Here is a 16,261-nt window from a genome sequence, read left to right as displayed (position 1 = left end):
TCAGATTCTTTTAAAAATACTGGCTCTGGATTTTAGTGTGGGCTACATCACTTATCACTTGTACTCGCAGTAAGTGCTTATTTGGCAACGGCATGGCACTGTTTTCCAGATGAGATACTTTTTTAAGGGCTAAATCTTCGAGAAAGGCCAGGGATTGATTTTTTGTGATTAACTTATAGGGACATTATCTCTCCCTCCGGTTGCACCGCTGGGTTAGCTTGGCATTGATTCCAATAATAAAGCATTGATAAAATGTGATACCCACAGGAGATATACCCACGAGTGCCATCTCAAACAACCCTAGGGGTAAATCACAGTGGCCCCAGAGATACCTACAAATGTACTAATCCAATCTGCCCTGCTGAGGTATGTAATGTGGAAATCCCCTTATCACAAACCCGGAGACTTGACTGCTATTGAGATACCAAACGCCAAGAAGGAAAAAAATACATCTCATGTGTTTCCTGCAATGGTTAAAGCCCCATCCAGTGAATATTATTATGGTGGGCATGAGCAGATATTTATGTACAATGACGTAAATCTATCTGGTTTGAGCAGAGGGGTCTTTGCATTTCCTCTTTTTGTGCTTCTTGTGTCTTCTTCTGTTTCTGGTTGTTATGGCTGTAGATGATTTTATAGTAATGTTTTGGCTGTTCTTGTTCTTCGTCACCTTCCTCTGCTTTCCAATGTGTCCAAAAAGGACACTCAAGGGATAGCTGTATGCACTCTTTGGCAGTCAAACCGCCTTGCTTACAAGCACATTAGGAGACAGAGAGGAAAGTCATCCAAAGGCTAGCTGGCTGTTATTCACAAAGAGAGATGATTAATAGGAAGATGTGCCTCGCATTTCCTTAATGTTGCAGGATTAACACAATAGGTCTTCAGGCGTGGCTGTGTTGTCATTTTGACCAGTAATGTCTTCACTCACTACTTTCCTAATTCTTTTTCTATTTTCTTATGAATTTTAATAAGCCTACAACCAGTGAGAATACAGACAAAAAGACAAAAGCTCAGATGCCAAAGTATGATATTTGTGTGCATTGTCATCTTCTGGCCACCACAGAGTTACTGTTGAAATAAAATATCACTTAGATTATGATGTGTCCAGTGTGGTATTGGAAATAAAATATCACTTAGATTATGATGTGTCCAGTGTGGTATTGGAAATAAAATATCACTTAGATTATGATGTGTCCAGTGTGGTATTGGAAATAAAATATCACTTAGATTATGATGTGTCCAGTGTGGTATTGGCGAGTGAAGTGATGAAATGTCAAAAGTAAACATTGTGCCACCAGCTCATGCATCAGCATACGTATACAATGAGTACATACAATGAGAAAATACATTCATCTGAAATCTTATTAGATATAGTCTGGCTGGGTAAGCATGCTAAATGATTTCCATCTGTGTGTTGAAACGTTCCTGACATATCATTAATGAGGACGGCCCAGCCAGTGTGAGGATTCTGAGACTGCATCCCCTGACACCTCAGGTGCTCCAAGACACCGATATAGACAGGTATCCACATACGGTGCCAGGACACAGTCTGTCTGTGAAGTACTTGTGGAATCTGATGTACACACACACAGACACAGACACAGACACAGACACACACACACACACACACACACACACACACACACACACACACACACACACACACACACACGCACGCACACACACACACACACACACACACACACACACACACACACACACACACACACACACACACACACAAATTGTCCTCTATTCCTACAGGTCCAGTGTATTTATCTTACACAATTGGTAGATCATTTCACATGTTTAGTTAATTACTTGATTTAGTTGTCAGCTGTCATGGGCTATTCTTGTGGAGCTATTCATAAACATTGCCGTGCACAAACTGTCTGGAGACAACCATTTAGGACTTGGTTGAACTTTTGATAGGATTGATTGGCAAGAGTGCAGTCAGTGGAACACTCTAAACCAATCTTATGCCCCAATGAATGCAGAGTTCAAAGTAACAGGGGACACAGCACAGAGGATTGGTGCTTTTGTCAAGTGGATTTTCAGGGGGGAACCAGCCTTGGCCAGGCATTCAAGAGCACAATTTCAAGGAGCTGTCTGCAGAATGTGTACTTTCTTCATGAAGTGTGGTGTGAAGTGTCTGGCTGACAATATTCATAAAGTGGTTATGAAAATGTTTATCAGAAGATTAAGAAAACGTGTACTATAATATGAGTTGCTTTTGTGCTGACCATAGAGTAGTATACACATTGTGGTACGGTATGTCTATATGTACCTGTGTCAGTAAGTTATTGGGTAGATGAGTGAGGTAATGAGGGTCTATATAAGGAACTACACAACAAATCAGCATGAACAATACAAACTCAAAGTAGCCAACGAACAAGCCTTTTCATCACAGTGATGGTTTTCTGGACTTAAGGGGCCTGTTATTTTGTTCTTTCTGAATCTGGCCGTCTTTTTTTAACAGCGGCAACAAAGTGTTGGCTCTGTCAGTATAATGAATGCCTTATTGCAACTTAATGTCTGGACTGTGCCTTCTTTGCCCCTGAATGTTCTCAAGAGTACGGCAAGAAAGGCCACTGTCACATAAAAGTGTCGTTCCGACAGAAATTAAACTCCCCCTTCTGCACTCACAAAGTTGACACAGACAATCACGCTCATTAATTTGATACGGTCCAAGCATTTCCAGACCAAGGCAAAGTCTTTCATCTGTGTCATTCCCATCTCCCTCTCTTTCAGATGAGGCCAATAATGCTCCCTTCAGAGCCATCCAACAAGATAACAACAATAATTGAAAAATGTATAAATAATGTCATCTTAATGGCTGCTGGTACAAACAGTTACTATGGTGACATGGGGCATGAGGAGGGGACGCTGTCACCCCAGGCTCCAGATTTCCAGAGTATATCCCTATGGGAGTATGTTGGTAATGACTTAAACAACATCAATGGCAGGGCTCGCAAAGAAGCACAGCCCTGAAAACAATGGGCATCTCCACGGCCACCCGTGGGGTCCTCCCCTGCTTTGGCTTCCGGACTGAGTGGCTTATCATTTCTGAACTTTGTTTCTTAGATGTCAAACCAGTAATCCAAGTACTAGGCACCAATAATGGATTTCAACTAAATAGTCTTCATGTCTTAGTATTAGCCATATTTGTATTTGAATGTATTGTCTTGTTGCACTGTTTTTTTGTCCCGTTTTACTTCTAAAATCGATTTCTTCACTCTTTCCTTCTCATCTCACCTCACTAAGCAGCCATGGGGCATGGCTTGGTGCGTTACTGCACCACAGAAAGGGTAAATGACAATCTCACAAGGAGAGACACACAGAATGGAGGCCAGCCACTATATGTGACTTTATGGTTGTTTCATCAGCCTTCTGTTTGCATCAGAGATAATATAGTTTTCAATCACTCACCAACCTTTTATGTGAGGTGTTGTAGATCGATTCCATGTTCCAATTTGTGGTGTGGTATTTGGCAGTTTTGACAGACTTGAGATTACAAAACAATACACAGCTGTAGGATAGGGTGAATGCAATGACTTTTTATTTCCAGTTTTGCTCAAGCTTTTGATAGACATTAACTCATTGATATACTCATAATCATACACTCCTAACCACTTAACTGATGTGCTATTTTCATTTAGTAACCACCCACTCTTGATACCCTGACTTGCTAATTGTCCATGACGATGATAAAACCCTTTCTGTTCTGCATCCCCATAAAGCACACAGCATGTTGTTGATGATAAGAGGAGAAACTTAGCCACACAATAACGATATCAACAGCAATCATGCTTAATCCATAGCAAAGCATTGAAAATTAAAAAAAATACATTTCTAAACAACTCTGAAAGAATCATATCAGTGAGAAAACTAAAGGGAATTGAATGGAAGCTCTGTGGCCTTACAAACACAGTTCCTTTCTTTAAGAGTGCCTTTATTGTGTGAGTCCTCAAGCCTATGAAACACCGAAGGCTACGAGAAGCTCTGGTTAACAGCTGTACTGTCAGGATAGGCACACACCATATAAACTTCAGACACAGAACCCAACTCTTCACTAGTACTGGGTATTTCACAGCATGCCCATGCCCTGAAGGGTGAGGGGAGGTTGCATGAAGGCTCATAACCCACCCATGCATGAAATAGCGATGACGATGGCTATGATCACAGTGCATGACCCCTCCTCCTCCTCCCTTGTCTCTGTCACCCTCCGCCTCCATCCCAGGCACCCAACCACCCACAGCCCTGCTACCCTCCACATAATATCAATTAATATTATGGCAGAAGACAGACGCACTGGTGATCCGTAACGACTGGCGTCTCCATCGAGGGCCCCCGTCGCGAGATGGCTTTTAATTAGGCTCTGAAAGATGGCAGGTTATTACAAGGCCTGGCCCGACCCGTAAATCTGCTGCCTCCCAGACGCAGGGCACAGCCCGCGCAGAGCAAACATTAGTATTTCATCTCTCTCTCTGCACTGGCCCCCGACTGATTACAGGGGACTGGGACTGTGTTTAATCAACGTGCCACCCAAACACAACTGTCCTCATGTCCTCAATTACTTAAACATACACAGTTTATGTGATTGTTGTAATAATTCTGTTATATTTTAACGATCACCCAGTGCCTTTACAGCCAAGTTCCTAGTTTTACTGTTCCTCTTCAGTAATGCAGAACATTGGACTGGATGGAATCCTATTTTTTTTTCTACACTGTGGTTTACCTTTGGATTGACTCAAGTGGTTTTAAAAAAAAGTTCATGATCAATAGAAAACAGAAAATCCAAAATCCAACTGAATACCCGAGATTTAGCAAAAACACTGAAGAGACGCCAATAATCTGTGCCTCATGGAGTGTTTTATTGTTGGTGTAATTCTGTTGTTTCAGAGGGTTGAAGTGACTTGAGTGTTGACCATCAGTGTCATTTACACCTTTCCCTACATTGAAAAAATACTTCAAAAAGCAAAAGCAAACGGCAAAAGAAAAATGTATAGCACATCACAAACCACCCCCAAAAAAAAGCATAACCTGATGTCCACACGCACAACAAGCAAGAGGAGTCTACACTGACAAATAACCATAAAAGCACATTTAAGGCTGCCTAATGGCCATTTTTAAATCAATATATCATTTTGATCAATTGTTCTTATTTGGTTTTGCAATCTTGCTTTCCCCCTCTCCCTCTGATTGTATTTTCCAAATGCCAGGAGCAGACAAATCACCACCAGAGACATGTTTAGTCATTTAGCTACCATAATGCCACATGCTAAACAACCCCCAGCTAATCGAATGCCATGCTATCCCAGGCTATATGCTTTAATTTCAAGGAACAGTCTCGCTGATTTGACAGCATGATGCCAAGATGCATGTTTATGTACAGTCACCCTTGATGAACAATCCCTATCCAGCACACACCCTGCATGTGAAGTAAGACCTGCCACAGCAGAAACTCCTTTAAACCATACATTGCAATTACAATGAGGCACTCGCATTCAAAGCAGCAGATTTCTCTAGATGTTTTACAGCTTCTGTGTGTGGTATATGTAGATTATATCTGAATTAAAGGGAAAAATTGCAGATGAGACTTGAGAATGTGATGAGAAATTGTGAAAAAAACTCACTCTCATTGGTTTGGAAAGTTGTACTAACAAAACACTGAAAATGACTCATATTTCAAGGAATACTCCAAATTAGCCATCAGGTAGTGGAGCAGTTATCAGACTGACAGCATAAGCCTGCATGATTGTAGTTATACACAGGAAAAGTTACATTATTTGTTCTACAACGCACAACTGGCTGGAGATCCATAAAGGCCCTCCTTCACGGTACAGTATGAGCTGTCTGTAGTCCACACGTGCCAAACACAACATGACTGCTCAAGCACAGAACCGGAGCAGCAGGATACAACATCAAAGCTGCCTTTGTGAGCTTTTCACTGGGGTTTTCAAGAAGGCAACTTCCTTCATCAGTGTCGACCACTATCAGAGACAACAACAGATACATCTCGAGATACACCTGGACAAGATTGAATGCATCTCGGTTTTAGTTTAGGTTAATTCACAATGCCAAGTAGTGTGAGGCACAACCCACAACCACTGGCTTGCTTTTCAGCAGATTCAGACAACTCCTTTAAAGCTACTTTGAGTGACTCCGTCCCTGCCTTCTGTGCTGCCAGCCTGAATTTGATGCCAAATCCTGTTACTATGTTCTAACATCTAGAAATACCCAGGATAAAAATCGACACGAAAATACCTGCTAAATATTTGCTAAACTGTTATCAGATAAGAGACCAACCTCCTTGCTACCATGCTAAAGATGATCTTTCCTTGCACATTAAGAAGACTGATACTGAATTGTTGTTTACATCATTCTTTGGGGTAAAATACCACCTGCCTGACAACACATCCTCAGAATTGGTCCTTTTTTTTCTCCATGCAATCACCATGAGCTTCCATAGATATTTCAAAACATTAGGCGGCCCTTCATAGACACAATAATGTACCCCGTTAGGGCTGGGAGAGAACGCAGCCCATGCGCCTCACTCCACCTGGGCGGGCTGTCGTCCATTGGTCAACTCCCCAACTGGAGGAATGTCTGCCGGGAACACGAGATCCTCTGATCGTCCATATATAGCTGTTATACTCCTGTAGCTCCTTTCTATCAAATGTCCCATTTTCTTGTGAGTGAATAAAGCCAATAGCCAGTCTATTCTTTACCTCTGCCTGCAGTACACATTTACATTTAGTCATTTAGCAGACGCTTTTATCCAAAGCGACTTACATATGTGCGACTTACAATGTATACACATTTTACATTTACACTGATGGCACACTGCACATCAGGAGCAATTAGGGGTTCAGTGTCTTGTTTAAGGACGCTTCGACAGGGAATCGAACTAGCAACCTTCTGATTACTAAACGACTTCTTTACCTCCTGTACCTCTGCCTGCAGTACACTAGCACCTTCTTTCTGTTCACCATCTTCTTGTTTCCATTGCTTCTTCAGTTACTTCCTTTCTCGGATCAGCATTTCTATTCTAAGCAGAGTCATCATCTTTAAAGGCATAGATGGTTCAATTACCTTGGATGAACTGCACATAAATGGAGAAAGTTGCTACAGTATATCCAAGTGATGGAGGCTTACCTTCCCTGGTGCAGAGTTCTCACACAAAAGAGTCTCATACTCAATGGCAAACATGGGGGCGTTGTCGTTGATGTCCATCACTGTGATGAGCGCTACACCTCTCCCTACTTGTGACGGGTCCTCTAGCACAAGGAAAGAATTTAGAGACAAAATAAAACACATTTAAAATGAGCACTGGGTATTTGACTTGTGGAAGAACACAATGGCATAATGGTCCACAGGAATTTAATCATCCATTAAGAATGGTGTGGGCAGAGATGACAAAATGGCAACATGTTATTAACAAACATGTTATTAATACACATCATGTCCGTAAGTGCTAAAACTGGCATAGCTGAAAAGAACAGTGGATGTTTAAAAGCATTCGATCATTTGGATCAGTGAAAACAAGCCATTTCACTGCCAATGACACATCATTCACATAACCATGAACAACGAGATGACTGACCATGGGACCTCTGATAAGGACTCTTGTTTGTCACATACAGATCCAGTGTTTGTGGAGGCAGTGGGAAGACGAGTAGCCTAGATCGAAGCATGCTCTTCCTCAACACATAGGTACTAATACCTGTATTCAAAACATACTGTAGGTGCTAATACCTGTATTCAAATAATAGGTACTAATACCTGTATTCAAATAATAGGTACTACCTGTATTCAAATAATAGGTACTAATACCTGTATTCAAGGGAACTGCCATGGCAGTTTTATACCGATAAAATAAAAAGGAAGGGATGCTATGACCTTTCACTCACACCAAGTCCTATAAAACCCAGTGCATTTTCTCGAATTAAAAATGTTGCAAAGTGCTTGACTGAGAGCTCACACTGCATGGTGCATCTGAGACAGAATTCATATTCAGGGCAACCCTTTGTAGGGTAATGAAAGGCACTTTGTATAGTACAGTAGCTTTAACCATGGAGTGGGTAACAGTATAATTGGCTGTGTTCCACAGAGCAATTCTAATATGATTTGTTCCGACTTTTAAAAGTTAACTTTTAAACCCTGAGGTTAAGGTGTTTACACATTTCAAATGGCAAAAACATTAAAATTGCATTTATTAGGTAGGTGCGGGGTCTGTATAGTGCCAAGGATACAAAAAAGGCAGCTATAAAGTGTGCATCAAACAACAAGAAGGGAGAGCCCCTGTCCTTGAGACTGGTGTCCTTAATATTGAAGTCACCTGCCACCTCAGGCCATCACATTTGCATGAGCAGTGAACGCGTGGACACGCGCCCCTACGGCCTGACTCAGCATCTCTCTCATTCACTGCCACTCAACGAGGCCAAGGGGTCAGAGCCAATCAGAGCCAATCCCAAGCTGGACAATTAACATTCCCCAACAAGCTCATCATGACCTAAATGTTAAGGCAGGTGGAGGGGCCAAGTGTTGCATGACAACATACAGAGGAGCGGAGGGAAAGAAAGATACAAACACAGTAGATATGAAGACCTTTGTGACATATAGTACTTGCAAAAAAAGACATAAAGATGGACATCCAGATATGCACTTACGGCTCTCCATGGCAAAGATAGTGATGTTATGGACAGAGTTGACCTCTCGGTCGAGGGCTTTTGCAGTACTGATAACTCCTGATGAGGCGTCCACATTGAAGAAGCGTTCCAGGTCAGTGTTTCTGTCAATAGAGTACCTGCAAACCCATCAAAGGGAAAACAAATAGTCATGGGACAGGTTTGGTGCTGCTGAGATAGAAACTTGTTGAGAAATAAAACTCTCGGATTCAGCCCTAAAACCCAAACTGGCTTTTGCTCTACAGTTTAATGCAAGACCAAACAAGTTAATTGTGCTTTTGGATGGTGCTCTCTCAGTTCACTGGCATCTTTCCATGGCGCCATCCCAATAGCTATGATGAGTGGGTATGAGCCATCCCAATAGCTATGATGAGTGGGTATGAGCCAACCCAATAGCTATGATGAGTTTTGTGGAGAAAAATCATGTCAAATCACAGCCCATGCATTACTTGACTGACTTTCAACAAGTGTCAATCAGTTCTCCTTACTTTGCCAGATGTGACACTGACAGTCATTATGGTGCTTCATTCCAAAAACAAGCTTTAACATCAATTTCACTCATCCTGCATTTACAACTTTGAACTGCTTTTCAAAACATTCAAAAGTGTCACCACACAAGTAAAAATTAAACTAAAATATTTTCCAAAGCTATAAATAAATAAATAAAATAAATGAACTTTCGTGAACGAAGTGAAAAGGCCTTAAGCATTTAACTGCTATTAATCTAACGCACATTGTTCCGTGCAGTGTGCCTCTAAAGGCTCTCCCAGTTATTGTACTGTAATGTGATTTCAATCAGGAGCATGGAGCATGGGGTGAAGGAAGTGCACAAGCAAAAAGAACCAATTTACAACAACAATGGTCAAGTAATTTGATTTTCTGATTAAAATTACAGACAATCATAGCAGCCCAAGTGAGAGCACCATGCAATATTCTTTCAATTAGCACATAATTTGGAGTGGTCCCCAGTGTGAATAGGACCAGGTTTTTTTAGCATAAATGCACAGTTTGTGATTTGGATTGCCATAGCTCTTCATCAGGTTCCTCAGGGGAACCCCCCCCCCTCCCCCACTCTGCCTTTGATGTTCCATATATGACAGAGCATCAGGCCATCTGTTCTGTCTGCTCTGCAGTGTCATGAAGAATGACACTAAATATCAACAACACAACACAGCACAGCAGCTGGAGAGAAGAGAACATTTTATATTCATATATTTGAATACAATCACAGCTTTTGGGCATTTTATTAATTTCTTTGATTTAGTTGCAGTGACAAACATCAATCTGACCTAATATGTAATATGGCAAATCTACTTGAAATTATGATCATGACAATCAAATACATCTCTTAGTTTCAGAGAGAGAGAGAGAGAGAAAGAAAGATAGATTGAAAGATTGATGAATTGTTTTATTGATTGATTGATTTACCTGATGCCACTGTTGGTATCATCTGGATCACGAGCCGAGACACTCCCGATTATAGTGCCAACTTTAGCAGCCTCCGAGACCACCATTTTACTGAGTGGAGTGGTGAAGATGGGGGGCTCATTGATGTCCTCCACTGTGAGTTTAACAGTGGTTGTGTCACTAAAGGGCCCATAGGTCAAGAAGTGAGGATCAATATAGCGATTGGTGACCTCCACTTTCAGGGTGTAGGTGCTCTTGGTCTCAAAGTCCAGAGGCTGTGGATGAGAAATTCATATTAAAAAGTGAAACGATGAGTAACCAGTTGGTGTGCGTATGCCATGACACACCAAATGAGTATATGGGAACACACAAAGCATTCAGGGAGAAACACCACCAGTGACAACTATATGTCCACAAATTCACACATTTGTGTTAATTGGAAATAAAGATCTGAAAAGAGTAGGACCTCCAGTAACATGTTCCACCTTTATACCCCTAAGGCTCCTTCAAGCTGTAATCCGATTTTTTGTATGCAGTATGAATGGTATCTATTAATTGCTTAAAAAAGCCTTCTGGGTAATTCGGACAAGGTCAAATAAACCTCGTTGGTACCAGTTATTATCTGTCACTGGGAGACAGTCATTCAACGCTTGATCAATTCTGATCAATCAGGATTTCTAAAAAGCTGACAAGCACTTGTTCACTTGTTATTGTCGAAGCAGGGAATGTGTGTCTCCAGCAAGCTTTTATTAGTCACTGCTGAAAAGAGCATGGGGCACTTGGATGAGTGATAGTTGTGGTATGTCCCTAACAATTTGAACTTTGGATGACGATGCATTGTCTCTAGGAGGGGTAATGTTGGATGAGACACTAAGAATGTTCTATTTTGATCTTTAATTCCACCAAACCACTTGCTCAATTTATTTGGTAAAACAAATTGCTCTCTCCTATCAAACTAGGGACATCTGTTAATTTTTCCGTCTTTGCAGATGACATGCTGTTCTAGTTGTCAGACATGCTACAGCAGTCCATTCCAAAGGATTTTGAAAGTATTGATGAATTTGGACAGACCACCACATTTCAAATGTACTAATCTATACTGGTGGCTATAAATGGACTCTCCGTTCTAACATATGGGTCTCCTGCCAAATAATTTTTTTATTGAGATAAGACCGCCTCATTGATTTTATGAAAGCTTTTTATTTAAAAGATATTTTAAAAGATTGAGTTAAAGACGCTTCAACCTTTCCCACCTGTGCATTTATATATACTGTATATAAAATACATTAATTTCATTACTTTAATGCCTGTCAATTGCTGTGGCCACCAGGAAATGACAGGTAACAATAATTTGACATACTAAATTTAAACAAAATCAGATATACAATATTTCTGCAGTGGACATTTGTTGGAGCCCACTCATGTCTGGTGACCAACCTATCTAAATGTAAGGGTCTCCATTTACATTTATGTAGCTCAAAAGATATGAGAATAACTATGAGAAGGAAAAACCGGTACACAAATCATCTCCTGGAGTGGTCATTCCTAAACTGACAGACAAGTGCTAAGACATTCTTTATCTCCTTTAGCAAGTGGTGGCTCATCTTTATAGATTTTCATGTCCATGTTTCTTCCTGACTGTTATCAATTTAACAGCAACCTTGGCCCTCCTTGCTACTAAGTCTTAACACCTTTTGCTGAGCTCTACTACAAGGATAACCCGATTTGCTGTGCGTTCAGCAATATATGCTGTTCCTGCCTCACTCACAAAGCACCTCTTTGTATTGTTTTTCCATCACCCCATTAAATTCCACGTCAGTGTGTCAGACTAGGAACCACAAGAAACCATGCATAACATTTGCAATTTTGAAATTCCTAACTAACTGATGCAACCTCAGATCAATGTGACAAGAAATTCTATTTTCATGTCTGTCTGCATCTAATATCATGGATCCATGGGCGCAGGCTGTTTATCTTATTATTGTCTAAATGTAACATCTGAAATAATAAAATAACCGAAAGTAATAATATTAATAACCTGAGAGGGATTACATATCATATCTCAATTAATTGTTAAATATTTGGGAACTACTTAAATATCTACCTTCTGCAAAATGATAACGCCCTCCTGGGTGTCTTCATCTGTGGTGATGTTGAAGATGCTGGGGCCGTCTCCGTCCACTATACGGTAGTCCATTTCAGCATTGGAGCCCTCATCTTCATCTGCTGCCTTCAGCTTGGCCACCACAGAGGCCACAGGCAGAGACTCCAGCACAGTGTACTGGTAGGACTCTGCAGACAGGAAGCAATGCCTGTGTGTGGTTATTCAATATGCTACATTTCACACCTTTGTTATTCCCGGGGGTTCAATGTTGCCTAAGCATCCAGTACCCCATAGGGGCTCCATAATATTTGACACAAAACCTACTGGGTCTCTGTTGAAGAAACGTTAAAGCATTTCAGAGCTAAGTAGGTTGACTGAAACACAGGTCTCATACTGCAAACGTGTGGTGCTTTAGGGAGCTTCAAAGCGAGGTTGTGCAAATATTTACTAGAATCCAAGACCTTGATATTAAGCAGGTGCTTTTGGGAGGTGCTATGTAGAACTGATGCTCAAGTGAGCTTGTGTTTCATTTGGAAGCGTATTCTTAGAGTTTATTCTAAAATGGTGGCTTGCTGTATATATGCTGCCTGCCACCCACCTCCACCCCCTAAAAACACAATGATAAGAAAAGTACAAATAATTTAATAAATCAAGTTTCAAGACATGGGTATAGGACTCTATTTATACAGTCTTGGGCCTTGTCTAAAAATGAACCTAGCTGCTCTCTCAAACTAAGCTCCCACTGCTCATCATCCAGACACTGGTTACCAGCACATCATCTCTGTCTTGGCTTTTTAACTTAGGCCATAGAATAGGCACGATATACACACTCACACACACACACACACACACACACACACACACACACACACACACACACACACACACTCCTCGTAGTGTCTCCCACTCCTCCTAGTGTCTCCTAGTGTCTCCTAGTGTCTCCCACTCCTCCTAGTGTCTCCTAGAGTCTCCTAGTGTCTCCTAGTGTCTCCTAGAGTCTCCTAGTGTCTCCTAGTGTCTCCCACTCCTCCTAGTGTCTCCTAGTGTCTCCTAGTGTCTCCCACTCCTCCTAGTGTCTCCCACTCCTCCTAGAGTCTCCCACTCCTCCTAGTGTCTCCCACTCCTCCTAGTGTCTCCTAGTGTCTCCCACTCCTCCTAGAGTCTCCCACTCCTCCTAGTGTCTCCCACTCCTCCTAGTGTATCCTAGTGTCTCCTAGTGTCTCCTAGTGTCTCCCACTCCTCCTAGTGTCTCCTAGTGTCTCCCACTCCTCCTAGTGTCTCCTAGTGTCTCCTAGTGTCTCCCACTCCTCCTAGTGTCTCCTAGTGTCTCCTAGTGTCTCCTAGAGTCTCCCACTCCTCCTAGTGTCTCCTAGTGTCTCCTAGTGTCTCCCACTCCTCCTAGTGTCTCCCACTCCTCCTAGTGTCTCCTAGTGTCTCCTAGTGTCTCCCACTCCTCCTAGTGTCTCCTAGTGTCTCCTAGTGTCTCCCACTCCTCCTAGTGTCTCCTAGTGTCTCCTAGTGTCTCCCACTCCTCCTAGTGTCTCCTAGTGTCTCCCACTCCTCCTAGTGTCTCCTAGTGTCTCCTAGTGTCTCCCACTCCTCCTAGTGTCTCCCACTCCTCCTAGTGTCTCCTAGTGTCTCCTAGTGTCTCCTAGTGTCTGCCACTCCTCCTAGTGTCTCCTAGTGTCTCCTAGTGTCTCCCACTCCTCCTAGTGTCTCCTAGTGTCTCCCACTGCTTCTGTCTTCCCCTTGAAATTTGTACTCATCACCTTTGTCCTCAGACCGTCCCACATCTCTTAAAACCTAACCTCACAATGTTCTCTATCGTGCTCATGAACTGTGGCTCCACAGTCTCAGAAGCACAGCTCGGATCTGCTCGTCATTCTCCCAGTAAAGCGAGACATGTGAGTCAGCAGTGGGCACGGCTCACCTGGTGGAGAGAGCTGAAGTTTGTTGCCCCACCCCCAACCCCCCCCCTCCGCCACCCCTGGTCTCCCACTCCCTTCCTTTCTTGGGCTCAGCAAAAGTAAGCCGACTTTCCGATGGGCAGCATTACAGAAACAGAGCTGCTGGTCGCCAGACTATCAGCAGTAAAAACGATTACAGGAGGCTGGGATTATCACACTAGGCACGGCACCTTCGCCCTCCGGAACCCCTGAGCCTTGCCTGGAACCCATTTGCAAACCTGTGAAATAGGATGAGGATGAATGTGATGGTGGTGGTGGTAGGGTGGTCTGTGTTTGTGTGTGTGTGTGTGTGTGTGTGTGTGTGTGTGTGTGTGTGTGTGTGTGTGTGTGTGTGTGTGTGTGTGTGTGTGTGTGTGTGTGTGTGTGTGTGAGTGTGTGTGTGTGTGTGTGTGTGTGTGTGTGTGTGTGTGTGTGTGTGTGTGTGTGTGTGAGAGAGAGAGAGAGAGAGAAAGAGAGAGAGTGAAGGAGTAGGTCCAGGTGTCAAAATGCCCTCAGCATACAGACAGGGAGGGAGGTGTGAAGGGGGGAGGAGTAGAGATTTGTTCTAATCTCTTGGGTTCTTCATATTTGAAGTCTTTGAGGAAGTTTGATAATACATGAGCAGCATGTCCTACAAGCTCAGGCATAAGCAGATGTCAGTGATCGGAGAAGTGTGGCAAATAATTCTAAACTGATCTGCTTTGGTGAGTTTACATGTTGGACGCACTGCAGAAAGGAATACACTGTTTCTTTGACCTTACAGTATTTACGATACACCTCGTTCATTTCAACACATACTTCTGTGAGTACATTCAAACTTGATTTCATCTTCAAAACGAGGGGAAAATTGTAATTAAAACTTACAAGGAGCATGTCATGTAACAGTAATAAAACATACAATGGGTGCCTTACTGCGTGAGAAACGTGGTGGGTTGTCATTCACATCGGTTAGCAGGACGGTGACAGAGGTGGTTCCTGAGAGACCTCCCATCTGACCAACCATGTCTTTAGCCTGGATGACTAACAGATACTGGTCCCGGGTCTCACGGTCCATGTTGGGAAGAGCTGTCCTCACGATGCCTGCAGAGCCGAGATTTTCAGGGAAATGTTATTGGCTCCATACATCTATACAGTGTATCCCTGAAACCTCTCTGATACTGAACTTTGATAGTGTGGTATCTGCTAAATCTTATTTTGTATAATGTGAGCTCCTTTATAGTTTTCCGTGCATATTCACATCAGGTGGTCTCCTCATTACTATAAGCCTCACAGAAGAACACAGAAGAGAATGCCTTCTCAGAAGAGGGATTGCAAATAGCAAACGGCTGTTCAAATATGCAGCATACTATGATGTTTCAGAGATATGGACACTTTTAAAATTATTATAAAATAATACATACAGACCTTTGATAACTCTCTCAACACTGATTTCCTCAAGCATATCTTAAGACCACTTTCTTTGCACTTAAATTAGTCTAGCCATTTTTAAATGCCTTTTTTTAAACTTTCTTTCAGGAAAATGCTTTTTATTATACAAGGAAACTCTCTGAATCACACACATATATCAGGCCGTCGGTACATAAAGTAATTACAACGGACGCTCTGACTAAATTGCTTGTGAAAGAATATCTGCTATAATAAAATGAAATCGTAACTTTATCTCCAATTCACTGAAGATGAAAATCAGAATAATCCCATGAAATTACTCAAAGGCTTTAATGCAAAACACTATTCTAATCCCCCTTCAAGCAATTATTATTGGATTCAAAATTAATGAGTTTCAAATATTTATGCAATTTATTTGCAAAGTATTTAATGTAAAATCTCATTGAAAAAGTTGGAGATTACTATGTAGGAAAGCACAGACACATTATTCTTCAATAACATCTACGACATCCTCTCCCCGTTTTACTTTTTCTCCTCCCTCACTGTCAGAGTGTTTGCATCTGTATTATGCATTGCTCAATATATATGATAAAACCACTGTCAGTTTATGATCTTACTCTGATGACTAAGGCTACAGATGAATTCTTCACCCATGGGGATCTTTCGACCAAATTAATTTGATTTCATTAGGCCTACATCACAACAGAACAATCCCCAAATCACCGGAC

The 16,261-nt window shown here is 41.9% G+C and overlaps 1 protein-coding gene across 1 annotated transcript in view; it reads right to left on the bottom strand.

The window, feature by feature from the left end:
• Window positions 1–16,261, bottom strand: part of LOC105902693 (cadherin-7-like) — a 65,918-nt gene that overhangs the window by 8,589 nt on the left and 41,068 nt on the right. The window contains exons 5-9 of the mRNA XM_031583929.2: window positions 15,060–15,227; window positions 12,202–12,389; window positions 10,119–10,372; window positions 8,673–8,809; window positions 7,159–7,280 (exon numbers count right to left, since the gene is read on the bottom strand). Coding sequence (XP_031439789.1) covers window positions 7,159–7,280; window positions 8,673–8,809; window positions 10,119–10,372; window positions 12,202–12,389; window positions 15,060–15,227 — 869 coding nt within the window. The remainder of the gene's footprint in view (window positions 1–7,158; window positions 7,281–8,672; window positions 8,810–10,118; window positions 10,373–12,201; window positions 12,390–15,059; window positions 15,228–16,261) is intronic.

This window comes from Clupea harengus, chromosome 17 (assembly GCF_900700415.2).
Source record: "Clupea harengus chromosome 17, Ch_v2.0.2, whole genome shotgun sequence".
Classification (NCBI taxonomy): domain Eukaryota; kingdom Metazoa; phylum Chordata; class Actinopteri; order Clupeiformes; family Clupeidae; genus Clupea; species Clupea harengus.
This window is presented reverse-complemented; position numbering and strand designations above follow the sequence as displayed.